The sequence below is a fragment of the Python bivittatus genome, unplaced genomic scaffold (genome assembly GCF_059951505.1).
Source record: "Python bivittatus isolate LINGU-HERP-01145 unplaced genomic scaffold, Pbiv_v1 ctg000350_np1212, whole genome shotgun sequence".
NCBI classification, from domain to species: domain Eukaryota; kingdom Metazoa; phylum Chordata; class Lepidosauria; order Squamata; family Pythonidae; genus Python; species Python bivittatus.
This window is the reverse complement of record NW_028277074.1, coordinates 18,728,853-18,756,785: the sequence shown is the minus strand read 5'-3', so window position 1 is coordinate 18,756,785 and position 27,933 is coordinate 18,728,853. Positions and strand designations below refer to the sequence as shown.

General features: G+C 36.0%; 1 protein-coding gene across 4 annotated transcripts; it reads left to right on the top strand.

The window, feature by feature from the left end:
* Nucleotides 1–118: 118 nt before the first annotated feature.
* Nucleotides 119–27,812, top strand: CRYZL1 (crystallin zeta like 1). Of its 4 annotated transcripts, none has more exons than XM_007427239.4 (13): nucleotides 119–193; nucleotides 1,538–1,606; nucleotides 4,904–4,981; nucleotides 6,256–6,328; nucleotides 7,658–7,702; nucleotides 9,647–9,715; nucleotides 11,017–11,150; nucleotides 13,670–13,781; nucleotides 17,941–18,039; nucleotides 22,929–23,047; nucleotides 23,366–23,471; nucleotides 25,502–25,547; nucleotides 26,537–27,812. In XM_007427239.4, exons 2-13 carry the CDS (start codon nucleotides 1,544–1,546, stop codon nucleotides 26,634–26,636), a joined length of 1,044 nt encoding a protein of 347 aa, XP_007427301.1. In that variant the 5' UTR covers nucleotides 119–193; nucleotides 1,538–1,543; the 3' UTR covers nucleotides 26,637–27,812. The 4 variants fall into 4 exon arrangements, with proteins under 4 accessions (XP_007427301.1, XP_007427302.1, XP_025021841.1 ...); XM_007427240.4 differs by lacking the exon at nucleotides 119–193 and adding an exon at nucleotides 245–464; XM_025166073.2 differs by lacking the exon at nucleotides 119–193 and adding an exon at nucleotides 1,761–1,895.
* The last annotated feature ends 121 nt before the right edge of the window (nucleotides 27,813–27,933 follow it).

The following is a 27,933-nucleotide window of genomic DNA, read 5'->3' as shown; positions in this document are numbered from 1 at the left end:
TTAATCCAGAAACTCAAAGTCGCGAAATGCTCAGGATATGTCTGAATGGAGGATTCTTGCCGTATCGTCCCGCCTCTACTTCGAGTGACGGCTGAGTTGGCCAATTAACAGTTGCCTTTCAGGGAACCCTTATTGTAGGATTTAGTAATTGACGTTTACGCTCCCGCGAGAATAAGAGAGGGGCCTCAAAGAGGTAATGGGCTTGGAGAGGTAGCCGCGGACTCTTTTTCTCGCGTGGGTGAGGGGTGATAGACGTGTGAAAGGCAGGCAGAGAGTGTAGCGGTGCAGCTCTAGTGTCTATCATCCGTCGCCTCCTTGATGTTCCCTAGCCGCGCAGTAACCCTACACGCTTCGTTTCAGCTGTGCTTGGAAGAGTTTCAGACTCTTGAAACTGAACCCGTAACCACCTCGTAATAACAGATAAGCCAAAATCTGTTACACGTTGGTCCCGTCTCAAAAATTAGGTGAAAAATAATTTTCGGTAGCTGGATTCACATACCACGCTAAGCTGGGACATAGATGGTTTACCTTTAGCGTACAATATGATGTGATTGTTTAGGTTTGCTATAATGTGTGAATGCAAGTTTTATGGTTTGTAAGCCATGATTCAGTGCGACCTATTTGATTCAGGGTTAAAGCAAAAAGTGATGTATACATTCAGATGCTGAATGGTGGTTTTGTACAGTAACCCCAGATCTAAATACATAAATCAAAAATACTTCACAATCCTCATTGGCCCCAATGAAGTAAGCAAAGGCTGCATTCACACATGTTAATCTGGGAATAATGTAACTTGAGTTACATTATTACAAGCCAATTACAAGTTACAAGCCAATTTTCAGTTGTGGGATGTCCTGAACCCACAGTTTTTTTTAAAGTGCTGAGCAGATTTTACAGATTTCCAAAGCAAAAAAACCCAACTTTTTTTACTAAAGAAAAAATATTAATTTTCTTCCTATGGTGAAGAAGATGCACTGTAGGTCTGTTATGTTGCTTATCATTGCCATTTTGAAAGCAATAATATTGATGCAGAGTTAACTGATCAATAGTTTACTGACTGAACCAAAATAGTTTGGATTTGCACACCAGTGAACCATAAACTGACCGTGGTGGGTGTGTTGGGCAGCGCATTGAATCATAAGCTAATCACATTAGCTGGATTTTTGTAACGGCATCACAAACTAGAGACCAATGAATAGGTGACAGATTGTTGTGATGAACAAATAAACAGCCTAACCATATTTTAGCCCAGCATGTTATGCAACCCAATCTATGTCACATAACAATATGGCATTCGTTTTTGAATGGGAAATAATAGAAATACCATATTCTCTTTTACCTTCATATGTAATGTGTAGATTAACATCTAAAATATTTTTTGTTAAAACTTTAGAAGTTCTGTTTAGGTATGTTTAGGGCTACTATATCTGGCCTGGAAAAATCCAGGCAAGCACTAAATGCCAGAAAAGAGACAGAATCTTCTAGCATCTGAGTTTTATAACAATAGGTATTTTATTTTCTTCTCTGAATTTTAAAGATCATTATGAAGGGCTTATATTGGCAGCAGAATTCTGAAGAAGAAAGAGATTTCATCTTCCTGGAAAAGGTGAGCTACATTGCTATCTTACATATTTGTTCAGAGTTCTGTATTTGATCAGGGACTGATACTTTCTCACCTAATTGAACAGTATATCTAGCCACCTAAATCAAATCTTTTTTGCTTTGTTTGATCTTAAGCAGGCCTTTCATTCTATTTCTAGGGAAATTCTTTGGCACAAGCTGAAGGCATTTCCAGTCAATAGACAGTTACTCACTCTGTCATAAGCACTTCCCAAGAATACCAGCCTAAGAGTGAGATATAAGTAGCAGCCATCTCTCCAATGCAGCACCAACCAGTAAGGAGTTAAATAAAGGTGTATTTTGGACCCATTATTATTCAAGTTTTACAGCAGTGCAATGGTGGGTTATTTCCTCAAAATTGGGATACAGACATGTATCTATACAGTACTGCTTTATATATATGATGCTGTACTATTATTGCAAACACCTGTAGGCCATAGGGGAACACTGACCCATTTCTGTGAGGAACACTCATTACAAATTAACTATGAGAAAATAAAGGTCATTCATTTTGCTTTAAAAATTGACTTTGAGCCTCGAGGAGCATAAAATACAGCATGTTCCATGTTTTAAGTATCTGGGCTTTGTGCTGCAATATTTGGGGAAGTGACATGTTCACACTGCCTAGGTTGCTTTGAATGCTCAGAGGAGTTCAGCAGCAATTGTACCATTTGCATTGAAGCTTTTTGAACCCAAGACTTTGGCACAGGTCCCATACAGAGCCCAGCTAAACCCAGGCATCAACTATTATAAACTAGACAGACTACAAACCAACTTTCTAAGATAAGTGAAACATATTTCCAGTATTGCCCTAGAAATACTGTGCTTAAATATCAGCTAAACGTTAATTTTCAGGCTTAAGATCTAATGCATCTTATTCTGACAGACAAATATTCTTCCTGGAAACAGCAAATAGATGACAAATTACAAAAAACAGGATTTTTTCCTGAGCTGCTGATGAATTTGGGACAAGAACAGGTTACATAGTTCTCAAAGAAGTCTCAGTGCAGAATTACAAACTTAATACAGTAAGCCCTGACACAGAATACAACTGGGTTATAATAAATTTTATTGTTTATGACAACATACACTTTGACCAACCTACAAATAATCAGTTTAATAAGGCTTTCATACTACTGCATTGTGATATCTTGCCATCAGCTGTACTAGAGCATAAATTTCAAAAAATCCTCTATGCAGAAACATTTTGCCCTTATGGAGTATCGAATCACAGACTCATGTTTTACTTTATTGTAATTTTGAGTTATTAGAAATGGGCTACTAATACCTCTTTTTAGGCTCATTCCTGGACACACAGAATTGTACATTCAGCTTTTTTTGGTGGATGAGGATCCTAGAATTACTCCTGCCATAAGTGTGTAATTGTAGGCTATAGAATTTGTGCTTTGTTAATAGCAAAGTTGATTAAGCATGATCACAGGATTTTTTATTATGTGTGTTATATTGTGTTATTGTTACCTGGGTTTGTGATCTGTGAGATGTATTTAAGTCCCATTTATTTTAAGAAACTTAATTCCAGTCAAGAGGTCCTTATTTCCTAAAAGGAAGCAAACAAGCAGAATCAAAATTAATTTGGAACAGATTTCCAAATCTTCTGGTGGACTATAATTTGGAGTCCTTGGTGCTCTCTGAGGTTGGTTGTTTGCAGACATTTCATTACCCAACTAGGTAACATCAGTGCTTGCAAGTGTGGGGTTTGCTCCCTACACTCACAGTACACAGTGAGAGCGCAACCAACACTGGCAGGGCAAGCTGCTGTATATAAACAGGGAGCAAACCCCACACTTGTAAGTGCTGATGAAGTTACCTAGTCAGGTAATGAAATGTCTGCAATCAAACAAGCAAGCTCAGAGAGCACCAAGGACTCCACAGTTCAACCCTGAGCTACGTATATTCTCTTCTGTTGGAATAGAACTATATTATGGTAGGAAGAAGCATGAAAGCATAAAACACAGTCTGAGCAGTCAAACCATGGTTTAGACATTAATTAAGAGCCAAGCCTAGACTTAATGCAAGTTATGTAATAATTTGTATTTTAAAGTAGAAACATCTAAATCCAGCAATTATTTTCTTCACAGCACAGAAAAAGAAGTGTATCTGTTAGCAAAACTTGTCACTTTCCATTCTGAAAAAACAAATGATCTAAAATAGTGAGGAAACAGTGTAACCATGTGAATTCAAGGAAGTCAACATTGCATTTTTGCAGGAACTGCTTAGTAATATTAAAATCACAATACATTATCTTTGGCATAATTTTAAATCTTTGCAGAATACAACCACAGTACTATAAAGAAAAGGAGCAGAGTGATTTCCAATGTTCGTTAAACTAAAATATTTCAACATAAACTGATCTAACCCCTCTTCATATTAGATATAAATGACATGTAACTATGCCGAACCTACTACAGTTCAACCAGATTTATGAAAATAGCACCTTCATAAATGGTGTCCAAAGAGAGTTCAACAGTAATTATTGTTGGCAATAATTGATGAAAGAGATTTTAAATACATTGAATTATTTCTTTTAGATTTGCTCTGCTTGTAACATTTTATAGTTACAATTTAATAGAATATATGTATATCACTAGGAGATTTGCAGATTGCCAACTTTTTTTATTTTTAGGGCAGGACTAAATGTTTCTGGGAAATATATGCCAAAATAGTTTGACTATTTGTGGAAAAGCAGATGGAAGGGATAAAAGTGAAAGGTGTTTCATTTTTCTATTTCCCTTTGTATTTATAACAACACTGTCATTCAATTCTCTGTTTCACTGTTCCAAAATTATATTTACTCTCACTGTTGTGTTTTCTCCACATGGAGAAAAGTGGTTTACAGGTTGTAAAGTAAATAAAGAAGTGGCAGATTGGGACAGGTTAAGTATCCCTGCCTGCCACTGCCTCTCTACTCCATTAGGATTCCCCCCCCCCGCCAAATTTGCCTTTTTAAACGCAATATTCTGCTAGAATTTGTTACGCATTTGCATATAATGTAATTCTGCATTTCTGTTTTCACCGCAGCTACTAATATTGCTTGAAATACAAGCTGTGTTTTAAACATAATATTTCTTCAGCAGTATAAGCTTTCAGTTGCACAGGATCAAAATCTGAAAGAAAGTTTCAACTGGTATTTTGATTGTCCTGATGTGCCAATACAGCTTGTTTGAAATATGTTCCTGACTGTTATTTATTTCTTAGTCAAACAGTTGGATTTGCTTTCTAAAAATATATTAGAAATTGTGCCTACACTTTCAATTCACCTTAGGATAGCTTTCCTGTTGTGAATGACAACTATGTGAAAGTGCAAGTCAAAGCCTGTGCTCTTAGCTGGATTGATCAAAAGGTATTTATATATTTTTATATGTTTGTCAAATGATTATGAATTTATTTTTCTGTGAATATACTCTCAGTAAATTCAAATTCATGCAAAAAAGTTTAATATCTAGACCATCTTATCTGTATAATAGATTCATATGTGAATCACAGCACAATTCTAGACATGTTTCTCAGGAAGTCTTGCTTTGTTCAGAAAGCTTGCCGTATAGCCTGCAGCATAAGATTACTTGTTTGCATGTAATTATTTTTATCCTTCACTTTTTTCCCTCCTAGATAAATTGGTCTGAGTTCCTTTTTTTTCTTTCTGAAATATATAAAATGGTAACATTAATGTAGAAAAATAATATCCTAAGGCCCAAATGATTAGCTTCTGTGTCATACTAGTCAATTGCATGCTGCGTGGAATAATGTTTCCCATAAGTCTTTTCCACATAATTATCTTAATGGATAGCACAGCTTACCAAGGGAATTGTCTGCATCGTCTGCAGAGCTTTCATTTGACTCCCAAGAAGGTTTACCGTTGATGTGAAGAACCTCTACAAAATAGGCAAGATCTTTGCAATGGTCTATTGTATAAATGATAACTGATTCACTTACCACATATATGTTGTTTCAGATGACTTTCACATGATGACCATTACACATACATTGGCACTAATAGAGGAATAAGTGAATGCTGCCTGACTCCGCTTAAATTAAGCACTCTTTTGGGTGCATTGTCTTGCCCTGTTAAGTCAATTGGCAATATGTACCTAGAAGCAGAGCTACAATTTATAAGATTATGCATTCAAAAGTATGCGTTTAGCATAAAAGGCCATATATTACATTTTATGTTTTGAGATTGATTTTAATAAAATATAAGATAGACATTTTATAAATAATTAAAAATGAATTACTTGGTCCTAAGCTTATCTAGCTTCTTTTTAAGCACAAAAAAATTAAAAATGTGTATGTATTACATACTTCTAGTCAAATTTTCAAGTGTTTACAGATTGTTTTTTGAATGTAATCATTATGAAAACTAAACTTCCACATCAAGTTTATAGTTTCAAGAATGCTAGACTTACAGTTCAGTGCATAATTTAGAAGTACTTCTTCATGCTCAACATTTACTTTCAGGAAAAAAATGCATTCTGTTGCAGCCTTAGCCTCCGTTATTCTTTTTCCAAATAATCAGGGACCCATTGCTATTAGAAGCAGGAGTCCATATGAGCATTTTACTGTTCTCTCTGCAGATGTATTAATCTTGATAATAGACATTCTAACTGTTAATGTAATTAGCTTTTGTCAGAAATAAAAAAAGAGAAGAAAGTTCTACCTGTTGGAAGGGAAATTGCTGGTGTTGTGTTGGAAAGTAAGTATACTAATTTGCATAATCTGTAAAATATTGAAATGTTCATCATGTAAAAACTACCAGTTCCTACTTTTAGTGGCCCTCTTCTAGATTCCATTACACTCTAGTAACTGGACAGAGAACCTGTAACACTCCAGATGTTGTTGAACTACAACTCCCAGGCTACTAGAAGTTGTAATTTTGCAATATGTAAAGGACCACAGATTCCCCACCACAGTTCTAATATAAAAAGAAATAGAAGCCAGCTGAGGGGTATTTTGTTTTTAGCAGATTCTTGATCCTTAATGACTGGTTTATCAGGATTAAAGTGCAGGATCAATTTTACTTGGGAGCATCCTAAAATGCTTTTTTTTTAAAAATTTGTCACATATTAAAATTTGCATCAGCACTGCAATGGAAACAATATTTACCACAATCATACAAACATAAACTATGGTTTATAAATGACAGTAACAGGGTTTATACAACATATTAGGCCAAAACCAAAGAAGCCATGTGATAGGTGAACCTAGCCTATATATGAGGTTGAGTTAGGAGTTTATTGGAAATTTTATTTAAAATATTTGTGCCAATTACTACTTAAAGTTCAGGCCAATAATTCCTGGAATATTTTCCACTAAATTCCTTCCCAAACATCCAATTCTACTTTTTATATTTACAAACTAGTTGAGACTAATGGTTGGTTCAGAAGATATTTATTTTTTAATGTGAATATTCCTTTTCCTTAACTCCTTAGGACAAGACTGCCAGACTATTGACTAACAAGTCAGATCATGAACTGCATTCTGGTAGTTTTTGCAGTCCCAGACAAACAATATAAAACTGTAATAAATCACTGTTCTTATAGTAGGTTTTCTTGTTTCACATGTGCATCTAGAAAATAAAGTTGGATGCAGATAGAAAATGAAGTTGGATGCAGATACCTCCAACATAAACCAAGATACATTATCCTTATTTAATTGTGAATTTATTTTGTTTATTGTTTGCAAATTGTTAATTGATCTGTGGGTCTGATTGTTTTGAAGCCGTATGTTTATTGGACAGTAAATTTAATAGTCTTTTTTTCTTCATACATTTCTGTTTTTATTCTTGGGAATGTAATATTGTTTCCCTTTTTGGTCTTCTGGGAAAGTCAATTATTAAATTCCATTTCAGAGATAATATTTTTCTTTCTTGTCCTTTCTTCTCAGTAATTTTAAAACTGACTATCACATTGTGGATCAGGAATTATATTAGAAGACTATTATAAATTATTATTAACAGTTACATTATTTTAAGTGCCATAGTTCTTTTGTTTGTTTTAGTGTTCCTTTATTTCCTTTCTTCCAGTTGGAAATAAAGTATCTTCCTTTAAGCCTCAAGATGAGGTAGTGGGTAAGTTTATCTAATCAACTAAAATTGAAAAACCTAACAATTTTATAAAAATCTGTTATTTTGAACCCTCTTATTTACTTTCAGATAGCCCATCAACATTGTTGAGATTGAAAAATATAATCTCTTTTAGGAAAACTTTAATCCTTTTGGATGATTAATATTTAATGAGCATATTGACAGAATTTTTTCTAACCTTCCTCAAAGGAACCATTTTTAGTTTCTCAGTAACACTGTGGGTAGGAGAGGCTGTATATTGGTGATCTTTCCAAGGCCAAAGACCATTATATCTGAGTAGGACTGTGCATGAAACAAAACTATTGTTTTATTTTGGACCCAGAACAAACCGTCACATCCCAGAAGTTCTGCCAAACTCTTGTTTCTGGAAAACTATGGTTTTTTCTCCCATGATAGTTATGAAGATTTAATTCAGAATGGTCACTTCTGTTGGATATAAATTGGCTTGTCATAGAATGTTTTTTTCAGCATGGGAGTTGGGACACACACTAAAAATTATAGCTAATAGGGCTGTGTGAACCATTTGGAGGCACACTTTGTAAGACACTCCTCTGAACCTACTGCTTCTAGCATCAAGCTGTTGCATTAGTTCTAAAGTTTAGCATGGCCACTTTGAGCACCTTTGGATATAATTTCTTCATACATGGGTGTGCACAGAAAACACTTTGCTGACAACAACTCCAACACATGCATTTTCTAAGCATACACATGCCTGCTGAGATCACATAAGGAGGTCCCTGAAGCAACTGTGCCAAGCCATCAAGAAGACATAGTTCCTCAATGCTTTAACCAGCATATTCAGTCCTAATAGCAAATACTCATTATGTTTTTTTCTACTTGTGTTGTTTAATTTTTATGATAATCCTGAACACTGGAAGAAATCTCAAAAATTGAATCCCTTGTTTATAGGGAAAGAAAGAAATTGTCACTATCACTTTATTATAACTTGTCATTTCAGTCTAACTGTATTGGCAATCTGTTTTCATTGAGAATTCAACCCTTGAGAGATTAGAAAAAAAGTTAATAAATGGCATAAAAATACTTTTTTAAAAGATAGCAGTCTTTAGTGATGGAGAAGCAAGACAAGTCTAGAAAAAGGCCCTAAACTTGTCTTGCAAAACCTCAAAGTTTTAAAGTCAGTGTTTAGGGAGAAAGGGAGAAACTTGGAAAGAAGCAGCATAATATCTGATCTCGATCTTTCTTACTTCCTTACTCAAATATCATTAAGTGATCACTCCAGACTGGTAGTCTCAACTTATCTTAAACCAGAGATGAGCAACTTGGTGCCCATGGCTGCTAATGTTCTTGGGATGCTGTATGGCATCTGCTTTAGATTATTTCAGTTAAAAATTAAATGAAAGCTGGCACACTGCAAATCCCTATTGGATCCATATAGGCATTCTTAAAAATAATTGGTGACTGCAGTCTGATGATTTGTTTGGAAGTGGGCCCACCTGCCCCTAATAAAAAGTAAAGGTAAAGGAGTGATAGAGGAAACCCTGGAGAGACAGAAGGAATGGAGAGAACCATCTCACCAGTTTGCCTTCTTGAATTTGGGATTATGATTTGCTCACATCCCTGTAGCAGCTATTTTATGATCACAGAAGCACCTCCCTCCCATAACAACCATTTTATGTTTTGATTAGATCCTTCATGTTTTATTTTTATGTGCTATTTTACAGAACATGATTATTCAAGAAAGAGCAAAGGAAGGGGGAATTTTTGATTCAGAGATTATTATTTTGAATACATTCTTTATGACTATATCAGGGACAGTTAGACAAATCACACTAATGTTCCCAGCTATATTACTTTCAGGTGCATTATATAGAATTCAAAGATGTGTGCAAATCAATGATTATGCTTGGATGTTGTTCAACTGATTGTACTCTTGTCTTGAGCTGGAGGGAATGTATCCTGTTTTCATAGGAATTTTGCCATTGGACTCAGAAGAATCTGGGTTATGTGAAGAGATTCTAGTTCATGAGCATTATTTAGGTATGTAGATAGAAAGGATAGTAATAAATTAATATTTTTGAAATGCAACTGCCTAAAGTAACCAAAACATGTTCAGTTTGTAAATAATGAAACCTGCTTAACTATTATTAAAAGTTTACTATTTTAGATTGAAGCTTTTATCATTTGACTTTCTCTAAATAATGGCATCAGTAATTATTCTCTTTGAACAGAAACTACAAAAGCTGATTCATCTGTTTCTTGTAAATTTGTCTTATTGCTTCATTCACTCTTCCTGCTGACTAACCCTGAAAGTGTAAAAGCAAGCACTTCTAAAAGCAGCATTCATCCTTGGTTTGAAGTCTACATTTTTTTTTCATCTGTTATTCTAAGGTTTTCTTTTGGGGACATTTACTAACTAATAGAAGGAAAATAGTCAAGTCTCCCCCCTGCTCTCAAAAAAATCGCAACGGGTAGAAAACAGAACATGGGTCTGGAATTAATACCAACAGAGTATCTGGAGGTTGTCATGATATCAGCCAGTGTATATGCTCAGCCATGGTGACTTTAGAATATTGTGGGGAAGCATATTATTTTGGAAATGTTCCACACTGTAAAGACTAAACACATAAAGTTCCAATATTGCAAAATTTGTTCTGCAGTTGGAAAGTGTGCCCCATTACAAGGGTTTGCTTTGTAATAGAGAAGTGTTTGCACTTCAATTTGGAGCTTTGCTTTGGAGACTTGTAAAGGATATATATACTTTAAATTATATAAATATATAGAATTCAGAAGAAAATAATGAAATCTTGTATAGTCAGTTGGCACGCATAAGTTTGTACAACATCTGGATTTCAGTTTGCCCTTTTATACAGTATTTCTATAATTTTGAAACTGGTTTGGAACATCTTCAGTCATATTAAATTCTGAATGTAACCTCTAGATTCTCAGTTTTGAACTGTAGTGTTTCTCAACATACATGTGTTGAACCCTGGCCTAGCACTTAAAACAATTTAATCAAAAATAATACAAATATATATTTTATAAAGCAATTTATTCAACTTCTTTTGATTTTTTTCAAATGTTTATGTCCTGACATTTACCATTGTCAAATCAACATTATTCTACAAAATCACTGATGTTTGATCAGCTAAAGATCAGTATATCATATTAGTGAATGGAGAAACAAATGGAAAAGGGAGGATGTTGAACATTTTTTTGTGTGATACTGATTTCATAGAAATAGCAAATTGAATGTCCCATTTCAGTTTTTTTGTTTAGATTAATGTATGCTTCAGCACTGCTATAAAGTATATCACCAAACTTTCTTCTGTGTGAAATAGTTCATAAACCTGAAAAAATCTCCTGGTTTGAATCAGCTGGGACCATTCGTGATGGTGTTCGTGCATATACAGCTCTACATTATTTGTCCTATGTTTCTGCCGGAAAAAGTGTGTTGGTAATGGATGGTGCAAGCGTATGTATAAAAAATGCCATTAGATTTAAATACTTTGATAACTATTTACTAGAGCCAAACATTTAGTGGGTTAAACCCAATGTTGTGGAAGCAAACTTCTGTTCGCACAAGTGGAGTTACTTGTTCTTTCTTCCAAATCATTACCTCAGTCTGTGCTATCTAAATGAACAATAATGGATGTGGGGACTGCAAAGGGAAAGAAATACTCCACTAATATCTGTTTTGCTATGAGGAGGACAGTGTTGTAGCAATCCTGTAAATTCCAATGAAATACGATATGCTTTTCTTTCACAGGAAACTAAATTCCACTAATTCCTACAATGTTGTATTTCTTACACTTGCACCTCAGCCGAGCAAAATATCAAAAAATTCAAATTATCTTAATAAAATAGGAAACGTGGTTGAAATAAAATAAAATAGAGATCAATGCAAGAAAATCAAATGCTCGGGTATAACATTGGAATCCGATGCAGGAATTCAGCTTACCAATAGGATTTTTGAATTATAGTCAATCACAAGTGTCACCTGATATTGCTTTTAAAAAAGTACAGGCAGTCCTCGACTTACAACCATTTGTTCAGCAACTGTTTGAAATTACAACAGTGCTGAAAAAGGAGACTTATGACCAGTCTTCAAAGTTGCAGCCATCCCAGCACCCCCACAGTCAAGTGATTGTGATCTGGATGCCTGGCAACTCGTTCGTACTTATGACTGGTTGACAAGTGCCCTGCAATCACATGATCACCATTTGCAAACTTCCATGCTAGCTTCCCCAGAAAGTCAAATGGGAAGCTGGCAGGGAAGATTGCAAGTCGTTGAGGTAAGTCTCCCCACCCACACACCCTTCCCCAGCCCCTCTGCGCTCATGCCACAATGACCACTCATGCATCCCCACGCACCCTTCCTGACCCACACTGCAATCCCATGCACCCAACCCACACTGCAACCCTGCACACCCTCCCCAACCCACATGGTGCCTCTTGTGCATCCTCACATACCCTCCCCGACTGGCACCACACCCCCACACACCCTCCCTGACCCACACAGTGCCTCTCGTGCACCTGACCCATGCTGTATCCCCTGCCCAACCTGTGCAGCACCCTCCCACTGCACCTCCCTAGCCCATGCGGCACTCTGTGCACCCCCTTGCACCCTCCCCAACCTGAGTGGTGCCTCGTGCACCCTCCCTGACCCATGCAGTGCCTCCGTGCACCCCCATACACTCTCCCCAACTCACACGGCAGGCACCTCTCCTGCACCCCCGCACACACTCCCTGACTCACGCAGCACCTCTCGCACACCTTCCCCGACCCAGGTAGCACCTCGCACACCCTCCTCGCATCTCTCACACACCCTCCCTGATACTCCCCCACACCACTGCCCACTCCCTCGCTCCCTCCCTCACCAGGCAGCAGCCACTTACCTGCCTGCAGGCCTGGGACTTGCAATTTTTTGTCTGCTTTCCCACTGACTTTGGTTGTGGGAAACTGGCAGGAAATTGCCTTGCCTAATGACCATGGGATTCAGTTAACAATGGCAACCAGGAGTGCAGGGATTTATGACCACATCACTTAGCGATGGAAATTCTGGTCCATTGCCATTGTAAGTCAAGGATTACCTATCTATTTTGTGGCTACATTAATTTACATAACTTTCAGAAGCACGGGGAAGTAATAATTCTACTTTATTTGCATTGTTCCAATCTGATTGAGATATATGTGAGTCCACAGTATGTTTGGCACCTGGTGGGAAGGGCATGATCTGTTTTTATATTAGTTGTTGTGAGTCACCTAAGATAATTGTGTGAGATAGGTGTGAGTTGACTAAGATCACTGTGTGAGATAAGTGGCTATATAAGTTCTTTAAATAAAATAAAATTTTAAAAATCTCGAAAGTCTGGACCTCATACCTTAAGAAGAATGTAGGTAAATTGAAATGGATGCAATGGAAAGTAATGAAAATGTTCAGGGCTAGGAAAAATGAGTCCAGTGGAGAAAAGTTGAAGGAACAGGGTATATTTACCTTGGAGAAGACAAAACTGAAAAGAAGCCATTCTAGTGCTTTCTTAAATATTGAAGAGCTGACATATTAAAAAGAGGGAAAAGATTTGTTCTCTGCTGTCCCAGAATGCAGGACTAAAACTAATGAGTGATAATAGAAAAAAGATTTTTAAGTGAATTTTTGGAACTAGGTTCTGGATAGTATGTGGGTTTTGCTTTGCTAGCATGCTCAAGCAGAGACTACTTAATTCTCTGGGATGTTGTACCTTTGGATTTACTGTATCATACAGAAACTCAGGTTAATCTTTCTCAAGGCATCTTTTATGCTCCCATTTTTAAAAAATGAACAAAAGTACAAATGTTCAGGATAGAGCAGAAAAGTAGTGAGTAAACACATGAATCTAGGATCTCTTTTATTCTGTGAATGTAGGATTTGGAAGACTATTTTTTCAATAGGCTATAATGCAGCTAGTTATATATGTATAAATGCATATACATAACCTTTTTATTTCTCTGCAGCCATTTGGTACAATAGCTATTCAGTTAGCACAACACAGAGGAGCCAAAGTCATTTCTACTGTGTATAATCTGGAAGACAAGCAGTATCTACAGAGGCTTGTACCTTCTGTAGGTAAGTTAAATTGTTTTATATAAAACTGCATGAAAAAAACTAATTCAGACCACTTTTTATTTGTAAATGTTCATGTCTTTGTCATAAGCTCTATAGGGTTGGCATCTAGGAAACTGAAATACAGTATTAGCCTACATCATCTATCCAAACTGCATTTTCCAGCTCCATCCCGCACTTGCCCCCCCACAACGTCAACATTTTAGCATTAGGCAAGAATGTTTATATTCACCCATAATGTAAACTCTATACAAGTTAACTTTTCTGGGATAAATTTTGATGATGAGCAGCATAAAAGTGTTTGAATTATCAAACAAGAAATATTAATACTAATACCTGGAATTCAAACTTTAAGTAAAATTTAAACCAGCTAACAATGAATTTTCATATCTGTTCTAACAAAAAAAAGGAATTGGAATGTAGCAGTTCTGTTCAATGTCTTTATATAGCTATAGTATTAAGACAAAAGGAAGATTAGCTCAGTATAATGTGTGAATGCAGCAGTGAGTTATTCCATTTTGAAGAAGCGAGAACAAAACCAAGGTTTGTTTTTGTTAAGGGATTTGTCCTCTGGCTTCTTCTGGGCAGACAGTTTGCAACGTATTATGGTGAACTTGGCCAACCAAGGCATGGGGTCATTATTGGCCTCACCCATTCACCAGGAAGCCAGATTTATTGCCTAATGTGTCATGTGAACTGATCCAACGTGTCTTACTCAGACATACATGGTTAAGGTTAAGGTTAAGCTATATATTGCCAATAATTTTGGAAGAATTCTGGTCTGGTCTCTGCCTGGAACTGACAAGGAATAGAGTGGTTGGAAGGATGTCAAAACTTGAGAGGCCACATTGTGTAGACTTGAATTATAACTTTGTGTAAATTCCTGCTATATAAGGAGTGGTTTCCAATTACTGATATTCAACTATGGGAAATTTGCAACATTCCTAATAAAAACATTAGGAAACCAGAATTGTAAAAACTCACAGGATTTTATGAGAACTGTACATAATATGCCGGTTTCATTTCTTCTATCTTTCATTTAATTTTAATATTATTTATCTTTCACTTTGGCTATTCAGACTTAGGGCAGCAGCTTGTAGACTAAATGGCAATCTAAGTTTACCTATGGCTCTTATAATTGCATATAACACCTTCTGTATTTTTGTCTGTTTAAATATTGCAAGCTCAAAGATAAAATATAGTATATTTTAAAATATGTGTTTCTCTAAAAGAGGAACAAACTTGTCAGAAAATTCATTCTTGGGGACAGGAAGGATCAATTTCTTGCTCATCACATAAAAGCAGTACAAGAACGACACCTATGCTTTGGGAAGCATGTAGCAACATGGGTAGTCCTTGCTTACTGACTGCCTCATTCCTTTGGAATGAGGAATTTGGAACCTTTGGAAGTTACAACGGTGCTGAAAAAATAACCTTACGACCAATGCCAGCATTTACGACCTTCACAGCTTTCCTCAGTCATGTGATTGCCATTAAAGTCAGTATGCATTGTCCTGTGCCTGAACTGTTGCTTTTCTTTTCTTTTTTTACCCCCTCGCAAAGCAGAGAGATTGGAGAGGAAGGGATTACAAGTGAGTAAGCAGGCACACAATGGGGAATACACCAGGCTGTTTGCATAGGGTGCTCATGGCTGCTGGTGCCAGCGCATTGCTTTTGATGTGTATTCCCCATTGTGTGCCTGCTTACTGTCTTGTAATTCCTTCCTCTCCAATGAATGTAAATACAAACATTAATTCCTTTCTTGTTAATTATCCCAGGGAGGTGAGCGTTTCAAAGTGGGGGACGGTTAGGAGGCAAACAAAAGTGAAGGTATGAAACTAATTAATCTTGTCAGTTTCTAGCTGGCTATCCCAGTGCTGCAGGGGTGAGCATTCCAAAGGGCAGGGGAGTGGGCAAAAGGAAAGCACAATCACATGATTTCCTACATAGTGACTGCTTCGTTTAGCAACAGAGTTGCCAGTCCCAATTGTGATAGCTAAATGAGGACTAAACATAAAGCTGTACTTTATGTTATGCCATGAACCTGTATATCTTCTGAAAATGAACTTCAAAGAAGAAAGTCAAATATAATTTGTACAAAATATTTTTTTGTACATGTAGATTATCCTGCAGTGAGATGATTTGTTGTTAATGTTACATAGCTGCAAATCATTTCTTTTTCTAAAATAACCCAACTCTATGGAATTACTTTCTTCTTTAATGTTGAGAAATGGTTTTGCAGTTTATGTTCTCCCTCTTACCCTTTTGCAGCTTCTATTTTTCAAACCACTTTATAATGAGTAGCAACTGTGACATTTAGTTGTCTGCATATAGGTCCTTTTGCCTATTTAAAATGCTGTGAAAAGTGAGAAACGGTCCGCATGTACTTTGTCAGTACAATAAAATGTGATTGTTAATCACTACTTAATATAACTTTCCAAAACAAGTAAGCTTCACTTCTAGGCCATATGAACATTACCTTTGTAGGCATAATTAAAAATTGTTGAGTATGAGATTGGAACAGGATACCATCAAATATTTATTATTCAGTCAAGTCTTGTAAATTGAGTAAGAGAACCTCTTCTAGTGCTTTGTAAGCAGAGGAGGTTTAAACAGGAAGCATTTTTTTTTTATATGCAGATACTGTAAATGGTTCTGGGTACTTGAGAATAAGCTCTTATTCTAGTAGAGGCAGATACTATAATTCACTTTACAAAAATGTATTTAATTATTTCCAGTGCAAATATTTGAATACACAGCCTTCAGGATTCAAATTTTTGAAGGATCAAACTCCTGACTAACAGCACAAGATGCTCAGTTTTTTCACTATAACATAGCAGTTCAAAGGGATGAGAAGGGGGCAACTATATATTATAAAATGTATTCTTTATCCATTCAAATATGTCTTCCACTTCTTGCCACATCAAATCCTTGCCAGCATCATTGTTACTCTTAACCCACTGGACCTTAGTACATCACTGCAGCTCCCTCAAATGTACTCAGTGATCTACTGGCAGACAATCCAGGAAACTCATGGGTGTGCTGATTGAGAGGACAGTGATCTTTGATAATGCATCAGCTATCTTTGTGGTACTTGCAAGCTGTCCTTTAAAAAAATAAAAAATCTCCTGTGACCGGATTGGGATTGGAGCCAATATAGGCAAGATTCAATTTCTGTTCCCATTTCATCTTCCCCTGGCACATTGAATCCATCTTTCTCTAGCACGTTGAAAAGAATAGAAAAAAGAATAAATCAAAGGCACATACTAAAGAAAACTTGTTGTGGTTCCTCTGGTCACCTGTCTTTCTACTGGAGTTCAAATAAGATAAGGCACTCAGAATAAGGAAAATAAATGTGATTAACTAGTTGATTAACTTTTGGTACAATATGTGATTAAAGTGCTTTGCCTTAACCACATTTTGTTTTAGGTTTAATGAATCGTCTTTAAATGACTTGGCTTAACATTTTATGCAAACACGGTCTAAGACTCCTTTATGCATATATTTCTTAGTCTCCAGAAAATTTTTCATATGCCAGTTGTTACCCTCTCAGTCCTCTACGAATCATAATAATTAACTATGAGTATACACTCAGCCTTTGAATTGGCTCTCTATTGACAATATGGAAAGACCGATCAATGTGATTCCATGTGCACAAGTTTTAATACATGGTTCAAAAGCAGAGTGATTTTTACATATCTTTTTCTAATATATCTTTTTGTGATGTATCTGTGTTTTGCTTTCTGCTTTTCTGTTCATATTTTGGTTGGGGAGGATGCTATGTTTTGGTCTTGTAGGGTTTTGTTTCTTTCTATTTTTTATAAACTATACAAAAGGAAAGAAAAATAAAAATAACCATTATTGCTGCCTTCTCCTCAAAGAAGCCCTCAGGCCTCCCCAGATGGTATATAAAAGGTCAGGAGACCCCAAAGAACACAATAGGGCAAGAATGTGCAACTTTTGTCTGGGCTGTTGGCCAAAGTTTACTGTGACGGGAAGGAGCAGCCCTAAGTTTTTGATAACTGGTTATGTCCTACCCACGTTAATTGTAAATCTTTTTAAAGAAAACTGTTTTTCTTTTATGTGTATTGATATCTGGATTGATTTTTAAAACAAATAACATATGCCTAAAATTTTATTGTGTTTTATCTTCCCGCCCCAGTTCGGATTATAGTTGACTCGAATGGAAAATATGACCTGACGGACAGTTGTTTGGAGGAGACAGGTGGATTGGGAGTGGATATCATCATTGATGCAGGAGGTCTGTAATTATTCCAGAACTCTACTATTTCAAAAAATACTTACTTACACGTTCTGTTAATTTAGGTAAACAATTTATAGTTTTAGAGTAAAACTATATCCTCCTGTATAGCAGTTGCATTACTCAATGTTTGTTCATGGGTCTTTCTTTGAAAATGATATTAAGCTTCAGTTAATTCAGAATATATCTGTGATGGAATGGTTTGATGAAGGCCGCACTCAGGGAGATAAGCATTTCCTTAGCCCCCAACAGGAGCGTGGGAAGGTTAAGAAGATGAGACTGGCACCATCCTAAGGAATTCACGGTATTTTGGCTTGCTGGCTTGGGAAGTTTAGATTCAGTCTGGAGAGATTGATGTCAGGTTCAGCCCAAAGAACTCCACGAGACAGTACAGATACAGTTCTGTTGCGTTTATTAGCTTCCACCTCAAAGACAGAATCTCTCCAGACTGAATCTAAACTTCCCAAGCCAGCAAGCCAAAACACCATGAATTCCTTAGGGTGGTGCCAGTCTCATCTTCTTAACCTTCCCACGCTCCTGTTGGGGGCTAAGGAAATGCTTATCTCCCCGAGCACGGCCTTCATCAAACCATTCCATCACAATATCTGCTAAGTTTCTGATTTTGTTTTGGAAAATGTTGATTGTCTCCAAAGCATCCAATGAGACCAAAGTATCTGGAGAAGTGTTTTCTTTCCAATATAATTATCCTGGACTTTAAATATCATTCTTAAAGGCTCTTTGAATGTCTTTATCAAATGAAAGTAGGTAAGTGGCTAAAGAAAAGGGGCTACTGATTTGTGATGCCCCATTTATGGGGTATCTGCTTCAAGAAAACTTGACTAGTTGCCAAGTGAAAATATTCCCCTTCTCTGAATCTTTTTAAACAGCATTGTAATCTTTGAGTGCTCTTGCTACAGTGTTTTGGATTATTGCTTAATTTGGGGATAAATTCTATGTTTTTCTGTTTCTTCCAGTGCTAATTACAAATTAAAATAATAAAATATTATTCTTAAGAATAAAAGTGTGCTGGCCAGATTGCATAGGGAAATAATATAATTATAATTGTAAATATGACCACTGTATCCCTTTCTTCCTTTGCTTCCTATAGTGCCAAATCATACAACTGGCAGCAATGTACAATAGTAAATAAAGCAATGTACAATAAAATAAATAAAAATATGATCATCCATAAAATCACATTGTCAGTAAAAAAAAAAAAAACTAGTATCATGCCTAAATATACCAACTATGAGCACCATCAGTGTAGGTAGCCTTAAGGCTGTATGGGACAGGTCAGTTTTTACTGCTTTGTGGAATGATGATAAAGTCTGTGCCTGTCTAGCCTTGAGGGAGAGACTGTTCCACAAAGCAGGTGCATAAGTAAGAAACACTGCCCTCAGGCTGCTGCTGATCTCACCTCTTATGGCGAGGAGAGAGAACTCCCCCTGCTTGGATGAACACACTGGCAGGATGATTCTACCTAGAGAAGGCACATTTTTTTTAGTACAATATATATTCTAAGATTAAAATTATATATACTATAATAGAATTTGCCATTTAATAAATGGAAAGCAAAGTTGTAAAAAATTGTGTTTTATATGTAGGTGGTAGGTTAGGAGGAAGATCTGTTGATTCTGCAAGGATCAAACAAATCATTGTTTTTAAAGGTTTTATATAAAAAGCATCTTGGTAAGAGATAAAAGTACTTCCTATTTTTAAACATTGGATGAAAAATACTATTTAACAATCAGAGTATATGTACAAAAGAAGGAGTTGCCAAAATGAATTTTGGTTTGCATCTGAGCATCACCATAGATGTGTCATCCATGGTTTTGCCCCATTCACAAAGTTCTAACACCATTTTTGCAACTATGTTGGAAAAAGAAAGCTAAAATAAAAACACAAATTTAAAATTTCCAGATCCCTACCACATGAAAGTAGGTAAGTGGCTAAAGAAAAGGGCCTGCTGATTTGTGATGCCCCATTTATGAAATATCCTCTTCAAGAAAACTTGACTAGTTGCCAAGAGAAAATATTGATATAAGGAATATAAGGAAGTACTTTATTTGATTTCTTCCCACCTCAATCAAAAAACTGTCAACAAATTATAATCTCATCAAATTATACTAAACTGTTTACAATATAAAATAATAATCAAATTAAAATAACAATTAAAACTAATTGTTTAACATGATAGCTTTTAAATTGGAAAAACAGATTAAAAATTACAATCAATAGCTAGAATAGCAACATTCATAGTTTAAAAGCTCTCCTAATTATTTCTCTTTTCAGTAATTTCTGAAAAGCTAATAAAGTGGGAGCTGATTGAATATCAAGCAGAAGAGTTTTAGAAAACGCAGGTTGCAGCAATGGAAAAACAGAGCTTGCGAGCTTCCATGGCCCTTATCTCCCCAAAGTAAGGAACTGTGAGCAGATTTCCATGAGTCCTATGTGTTGGGCGGTTGATACTGGGTGGAGACGACAGCCCTGGAGGTGCTTCAAAGCCAAGCCATGTAGGGCTTTAAAGATCAGAACCAATACTTTTCAGAGCCGAGAGCATTGGTATCACATATTCATGTTGGTGCACACCCACCAACAACTGGATTGTGACACTGAACTAATTGGATGGTCTTCTAAAGCAGCTCCATCTAAAGTGCATGACAGTAGGCCAGATAATGAGGACATGAGTCATTGTTGCAAGGTCCTCCTCCTTGAGAGTTAGCTAGAACTTGGAATTCCTGCTCTATTTTGTTAGACAATACTGTACAGTACATAGATAATGCAATTCTGTATTATCTTACCACCATCACCCTAAACTTCAAACATAAAGACTTCCTTAAGTCAGTTCCTGGTAACTAAATGTTTGCATCCATGCAGTTGACAGCATAATGAAGTAGTTTGCACAGATAGTGAAATTCAGTACATTTAATTTTTTAATGAAATGGAAATTCTAGATTTAAAAAAAAAACCAATGTAAGAGAAAAATTAAACCTTGCAAATCTTTTTGGTTTCCAAAAGTATTTTTATTTTATTTAATAGGAGTTTTTATAATGTAAATTGCTAAATTAAAATCTCTGCTATCTAAATCAAAATGAGAAACCCACAGCCTCTTATATATTACTTAACTGCAACTTCCAGTGGTTCCAGTAGCATAGGCAACACTGAAAAGAGTCCCAGGTTCTCTATCCCTGATCTAATCAGTAAAGCTGTTGTTCAGTCTCATGTAATGCTTTCGCTTAGAACCTATGTTCTTTGCATTTATATCTTTCAACCCCAAGCCACCTCTTATGTCTGTAGTGTCTGTAGTCTGTACAGAACATCACAGTTAGTGGATACTTAGTGGCCTGTTGCCTTTCAAATATACTTTCATTAAGTTGCAGAGTGTACCCATTACTGAAAAGCTGATACATGCAGCATGAAAAGAGACTGCATTAGCCACAGGTATGATTTGGGACATATTTTGTTATAGGCCCCTGTAAAAGCACAAGATCCTTCTTAGAAAACAGTATTAAAAAAGTTACAGTAGTACATTTGTACCAGTTGCTCTGTAGAGCAGCCAAGAGTGCTATAGATACTGACAGCATAGATGGAAATGCTTATACGATTATACATTTCAAGATATGAATACTAATTCATCTATATGTTTTCAAGCCATTGGGAACATGTGTACTTTTTGTATGGGAAATGGATAATATACATGACAAAATAATGAGAAATGAGTGACGCATACACTTGCAACAGATTTGGAGAAGTATGTATTCTTCCAATATTCCACATCCAGGATAAGCACTGGATTGAGGTTTGAAAGATCATTCAGAGATGGAGTTTCATAGGTTATGAATAACCTCTTTCACATTTCAGGGATATCGGAGGAGAAATTACAGTCTGACTTCTTCTGTTAAAGCAAAGGGGGAAGGTTATCTTACAATTTTAAATGACATCAATATCACTTGAAAACATCTCTTTGCATTATGTAATTTTGAAAGTAGCATTGCTGAAATAGAGGTGATATTACAGCAGGGCCAAGTGTGACTGATAGACTGAGAAAAAGCCAAAATGAGTTCTAACCATGTCAGTTTTTTACGGCCTATATCCAGGAAAGAAACTGCAGAAAATCTTGGACAAAACTCTTGTTTTTCTTCCTGAAAATGTTCCACTTACTCATTTTTGCTGGTCTTTATTCACTCTTGATGCTGAATGTGATTCTGCCCAGGAGAGCAAAAAGGAGAATGTATTAGGGATTATACTGTACTAGATTTCTTTTGTTTGTCAAAACATAGGCGTAACCATTCCATACCCTATGAACTAATTTCTCCAGTTTTAACTGCCAGCCTCCTGAGCACTAGTTAACTAGTGATGAAGGTTGATTAAGAACTGTTTTTGTCCCTGGGCCCAACTTTGCACTGCATAAATAATGCAGCGAGCTACAAGAATAATTTTTACAGCACAATTGTTTGTGAAAATTGATTAATTGATTACATGCCATCAAATCTTTGTTGACTCTTAGCAACCACGTAGATAGATTTTCTCCATGATAATTTGTCCCTATCCTGGTCCTTCAGGTCTTCCAAATGTGCACTCATTGCTACTGTAACCAAGTCTGTCCACCTTGCTGCTGGTTGTCCTCTTTTTCTCTTTCTTTTTCTCTTTCTCAGCATTACAGCCTTCTCCAGAGAGCTAGGTCTTCGTATATGTGTCATATATACTTCGTATAAGTAGGATAATTTGAGCCTGGTAGAGCAAAAAACTGAAAGTGATCCTTAAAGGAAGACAAGGTTAATGTAATACAAAGAAAACCTGTATCCTGAAAAAAAATCAGTCTATTCATATGCAAAACTTTTCAGTCCTTTCTCATCTTCCATTTTTAGAAAGTTTTAATTTGTTTTCAGTGAGATTGCATAATAAGGACAATGAAGCAACTTCACAACAATTGCTACCACACAAGCATGACATCATTATGTTACTCAGTGTTGGAGGCCACTGGGTTACAACTGAAAAAAATCTTCAGGTAAGAAGAAACTTCTGAAACAATTATATAATAGTTAGACCAGTCTTTCCCAGTCTGATATTCTCCAGCTGTATTGGACTTCAATCTCCATAAAATCCCAGATAATATGGAACTTGAAATTCTAATATATAGTATCTGGAAGGCACTATATGTCATCCTAGTCTCATATTTTTGGAAGATAGTAAATAATAAATAACATAGATGTTGAAAACTATATTATCTCTTAGCAGAAATTTTGCTAACCACCAACTAATGTTCTTTGTTTATGCTATTTTTATTCTGAGTAATGTAGCTTAACTATTTTTCCATTTTTTAAAGTTGGATCCTCCAGATTGTCGATATCTTTTCCTGAAAGGTGCTTCAGTTTCTTTTCTGAATGATGAAATTTGGAATTTGTCAAATATGCAACAAGGAAAATATCTATATATCCTTTCTACGATATAATTATTTATTGTATTTATATATCACTTTTCAGAAGATGTCACTAAAGTAGTTACATTGAACAGTTAGACACTAATAAATATTATGCAGGAAAATAGAAAAGTCAAATAAACATTTCCAAAAAGTACTTATTGCTACTTCTCCTCTCAGGGAGAGGGAAAAGTTGGGAGATGGAGTCATCAGGAAAGAAAAACTAGTTGAAAGGTCACCAGAGTCTTCCAATGTCTATTGTCCACACAGCAAACTGGTTTAATCTTTTTTTTAAGCCTACTTTTCCACTCTAAAGAGATATTTAGATATCTTAGAGCCCATGCAATGTGTTCTACATGGGGTTGCCTTGAAGATTGCTGCGTGCACAATGTTGGGTATCCCTAGGTTCACCCATATTACACCCCTGATGCACAAGCTGCACTGGCTCCCAGTTTTCTTCTGGGTGCAATTCAAGGTGCTGGTTATTAACTTTAAAGACCTACATGGCATGGGGCCAGGTTATCAGCAGGATCGCCTCTCCCTGAGGACTTCTACCTTTCCCACCAGAGCAGATAGGGTAGGCACGCTTCAGTTCCCTTCCCTTAAACATTGCTATCTTGTGGGTCCTCAGAAGCATGCCTTTTCTATTGCAGCCCCAGCTCTACAGAACATCCTCCCTGCTGAGATCCGACAGGCCCCTGCCCTTCTATCCTTCCAGAGAGCACTTAAAACCTGACTCTTCCCCCAAGTGTTGGGATAGAGCGAGACCAGAGTGGGATGAGAATCTGGGTGCATCAGGGAAGTGTGTCTGTGGTGCTAGGTTCTTCTGCTTTTATTTTATTGCTGTTGGTTTTATATTTTTTTATTAGTTGTAAGCTGCCCAGGGTTAAGATGGATGGCTAGACAGCTATTTTAAATAAATAAAGTAAGTAAGTAAGTAAGTAAATTCAAAGCAGCAAAAATACATCAAACTGTAACAATGTGAAAATGCCCATGATTGTGAACTATTGTAAACTGATCAATAACTGATTTTAAATATTAATTCCAAAACATTATACTCTCTTTGTCAATCTCTCTGCAAAAATGCTTTTTTATCAAGGCTAACAGATGAGAAATAAGATACGTAATTTTTTTAAGGGATCAGGGGTGGAGTGGAACCTTATATTCACCTTTGCCATGTATATCTTCATCCTTCAATTATTTACATCAATCACAGTTCATTCTTAAGCAGGCCAATCACTTAACTAACATTAATGTAAGTTATAATGATAAATTTTCTTCATACATTCTTGTTCTCTTGGTCTACAGTACTATACAGTACTCCAGGAAATCACAATTCATTTGAATTTACCTTTAAGTAGGTATGCTGCTACAAATATACTGGAATATGGCAAAGGGATTGGAATGTTGCATTTTTTTTCATTTAATTAATATATAAGCCATCTTAATTACCAAAGCAACCGTGGGTGGCTTACAAAGATAAACAATTTAAAATAGGCTAAGTATAACTAAGTAAATAAAAACCATCAACTACCAAGGAGAAAATCACACCCCCCACCAACATTGACAGGGCAAGCTACTGTATATAATCAGAGAGCAAACTCCACTCGCTTCTAGTGCGAAGACGTTACCTAGCCGGGTAATGAAACGTTTGCAAGAAAACAACCAAGTTCAGAGAACCCGAAGGACTCCACAGTTCAACCCTGAGCTACATATATTCTCTTCTTTAGGAATACATGTTCAGTGAAAGCACATAACTGCAGCTTAGAAATAATGAAATAATTGAATTCTCTCTCCACTCCATCTCCCCCTCCTTGCTCACTGAATGCTAGTATTTCAGTGAAAAAATGTTCCTCCTAAATTTTTATTTGATAGGTTAATTTGTGCCTTAGTCACCCTGACATGTATTTGGTTTAAGGTGATGCTGAGAGGTACAATCTGCATGACCAAATATATTATGAATTACATTTTCCCTTTAAACCCAGATCTCGGCACAGCAGTACCATTTTATACACTGTTTCACTTGACTATTCTCTTCTATACGCATTTTAGAAGATGTAATGGAGAAGCTATCAAGTGGAGTTTTCAGGTAAGGACAAATTGCTATTTGAAACTTATAGGTAAATTTATTTTAAGATATTCATTTTAATACCTTATGGATTAACTGCTTTAAAAAGATGAGAAAATACTATTTAAAAGTTTTAGCCCCAATTATCTCTTGAAATCTTAGATATTCTAGATCAGGACTGCAAAACTCATCCAGGGGAAAAGGCCACACTGATAATTTAAAAGTCCTTATGGGCTGCAAAGAAATACCTAGAGTGCTGATCAGGTGTTCCGTGGGTAGCCAAGCAGAGGCGCTGGAGCTGGTGATGAGGCTTGGAGATGCTCAGCAGCATGTCCTTTGGGGAGGCAGTGGTTGTAAATGTACCACTATTTAAAAAACACTAGCAGGTTCCAAAGGCTGCTTGATGGGCACCCTGTTGTACAGGCCTATTCTGTGCTTATTTCTTTTATTAATTACTGAAATTAGGAAATTGTCAAAAACCATCCAAGTATATTTTCCCCTTAGGACAAACTTCATATGATAAATTAGCCCACTTAGGATGGGTTACTGATGTATTATCTGGGAAATTGCCTTTCTAGCTGTTACATTTGTTTACAGCCCATGTGCATATTCATAGATTTTGATAACCTATAAAAGTTTGCTTTACTAAAAGATCAGGTTTAAGGCTATAGTTGTACAGTGTATATGTATATAGTGGCAGACGTTCTCTTTGGGGCTCCCCTTTTAACAGCCTGACCTGCAAGGCAAGGATGGCCTCTATTCTCGTGGCATTTTGGAAACTGGTAAAAACATGACTCTTCAGGAAGGATTTTGGAGACAACTGTGTAGTTCCCGGCACCAGTATTAGTTTAATAATTTAATTTAATATATTATTTATTGACACTCTTCTTTGAATCTTAATATCTGTAAACTGCCTAGAGACTATTAGGGACTGAAGTAGTAGGTAAAGCAAATAAATAAATGCTGCACATTTGTGATCATTTTTTCTTTTTTGTTATTGTTATTCTTAGACCTCATTTGGATAAACCAGTACCAGTATATGAAGCTAAAGTTTCTATGGAATTAGTTCAGAAGAATCAAGCAAGAAAAAAGCAAGTTGTCCAGCTATGAAGTTTCTAAGGCAGCCTGAAGTGTAAAAATGTGAACTTAATGTATTCCGCATATTTGTTAAATATTTATCAATTACCTTCAGCTAATATTTTAATTACTACTGAAAATTATGTAGAAGATTTGTGGGAGAAAATGAAATTTCTGGTCACAGTTTTAACTTTCCGATCATATCTGAAACAGTTCTTAACATTAATAACTGTAGGTTGATTCCCTTATAATCTTAGATCTAATTCAAGTGGTTAAAAACCATAGGACTTACCTTTGACTATTGTGTACTACTTTCATTTGGCTTTTTTCATTTTGAGGGGAAGGGGTACCTGCATGCTCAATCAGATGAGTAAGGGGGAATCCTATTATTGGTCTATGATGTCACTGAAAACCACATGTTTGATCCAAGCTTAGGCAAAGCATGAAATCAGAAGGACAAGTTTCCTATGGATCTAAGTCACAGTCAGGATTTTTCAAAAAACTTCTCAGTCTAGCTATGTTATCTGCTTTAAATTTGTTGATTTTCGGCCTGGCTGAGTGTTTTCCTTCAGTTCCATTAGTAGTATATTAATGGGAAATCATGAGCAACTTTGTAACTTTGTCATTTTTCCTTTTAAGAAATTCACTACACCTTGTTTCTATCTTATTAGAATTAAATTATCACATAAGCTGCAGTTTCATTTACAAACAGCAAGACATATTGAAATAAACCTGAGTAAGATTGTAATCTTGGAAAATCATTATTTCACAATATGGTAAAGAGATAGTTGTCTCCAACTCAGATTTTAAGAACTAGATGCATTATTTGCCTTCCCTGTTTTCAAATATCTACTTTTCAGTTCTATTCTTTAGAAAACTGGGAGTGTAAACCTGCATTTGTTTATGCAGAAATAGGACACTTACTCCCAAAGGTGCATATAGAATTTCATCTAATGTTTAAGGCTACAATGTTTTTTTGATTTCTGATCATACTTAAAATCTATAATTAAAGGATAATAATTTCAGACTGTTGCGCCAAATAAGGAAGAATCTTGTAACATAAATATATATTTATTTGGGCATATGCTTTAACAGACCTGAACTTGCTATGTGTAATTTTATTATTTGGGTTAAATGCATATTAATTTTTTTATTCAGTGGTCAAAAATTCCATTAAATAAATGAGACTGTCATAAACCTATAGTATTGTATTTATTGACATTTCATCCATTTCCCCCCTATTTTTCTTCCTATGTACTTAAGTTGTTTGAAATTTGCTAATTGGCTGGCTTTCATTTTGGAAATGCCTGAGAGTTACTGCGTCTGTTTA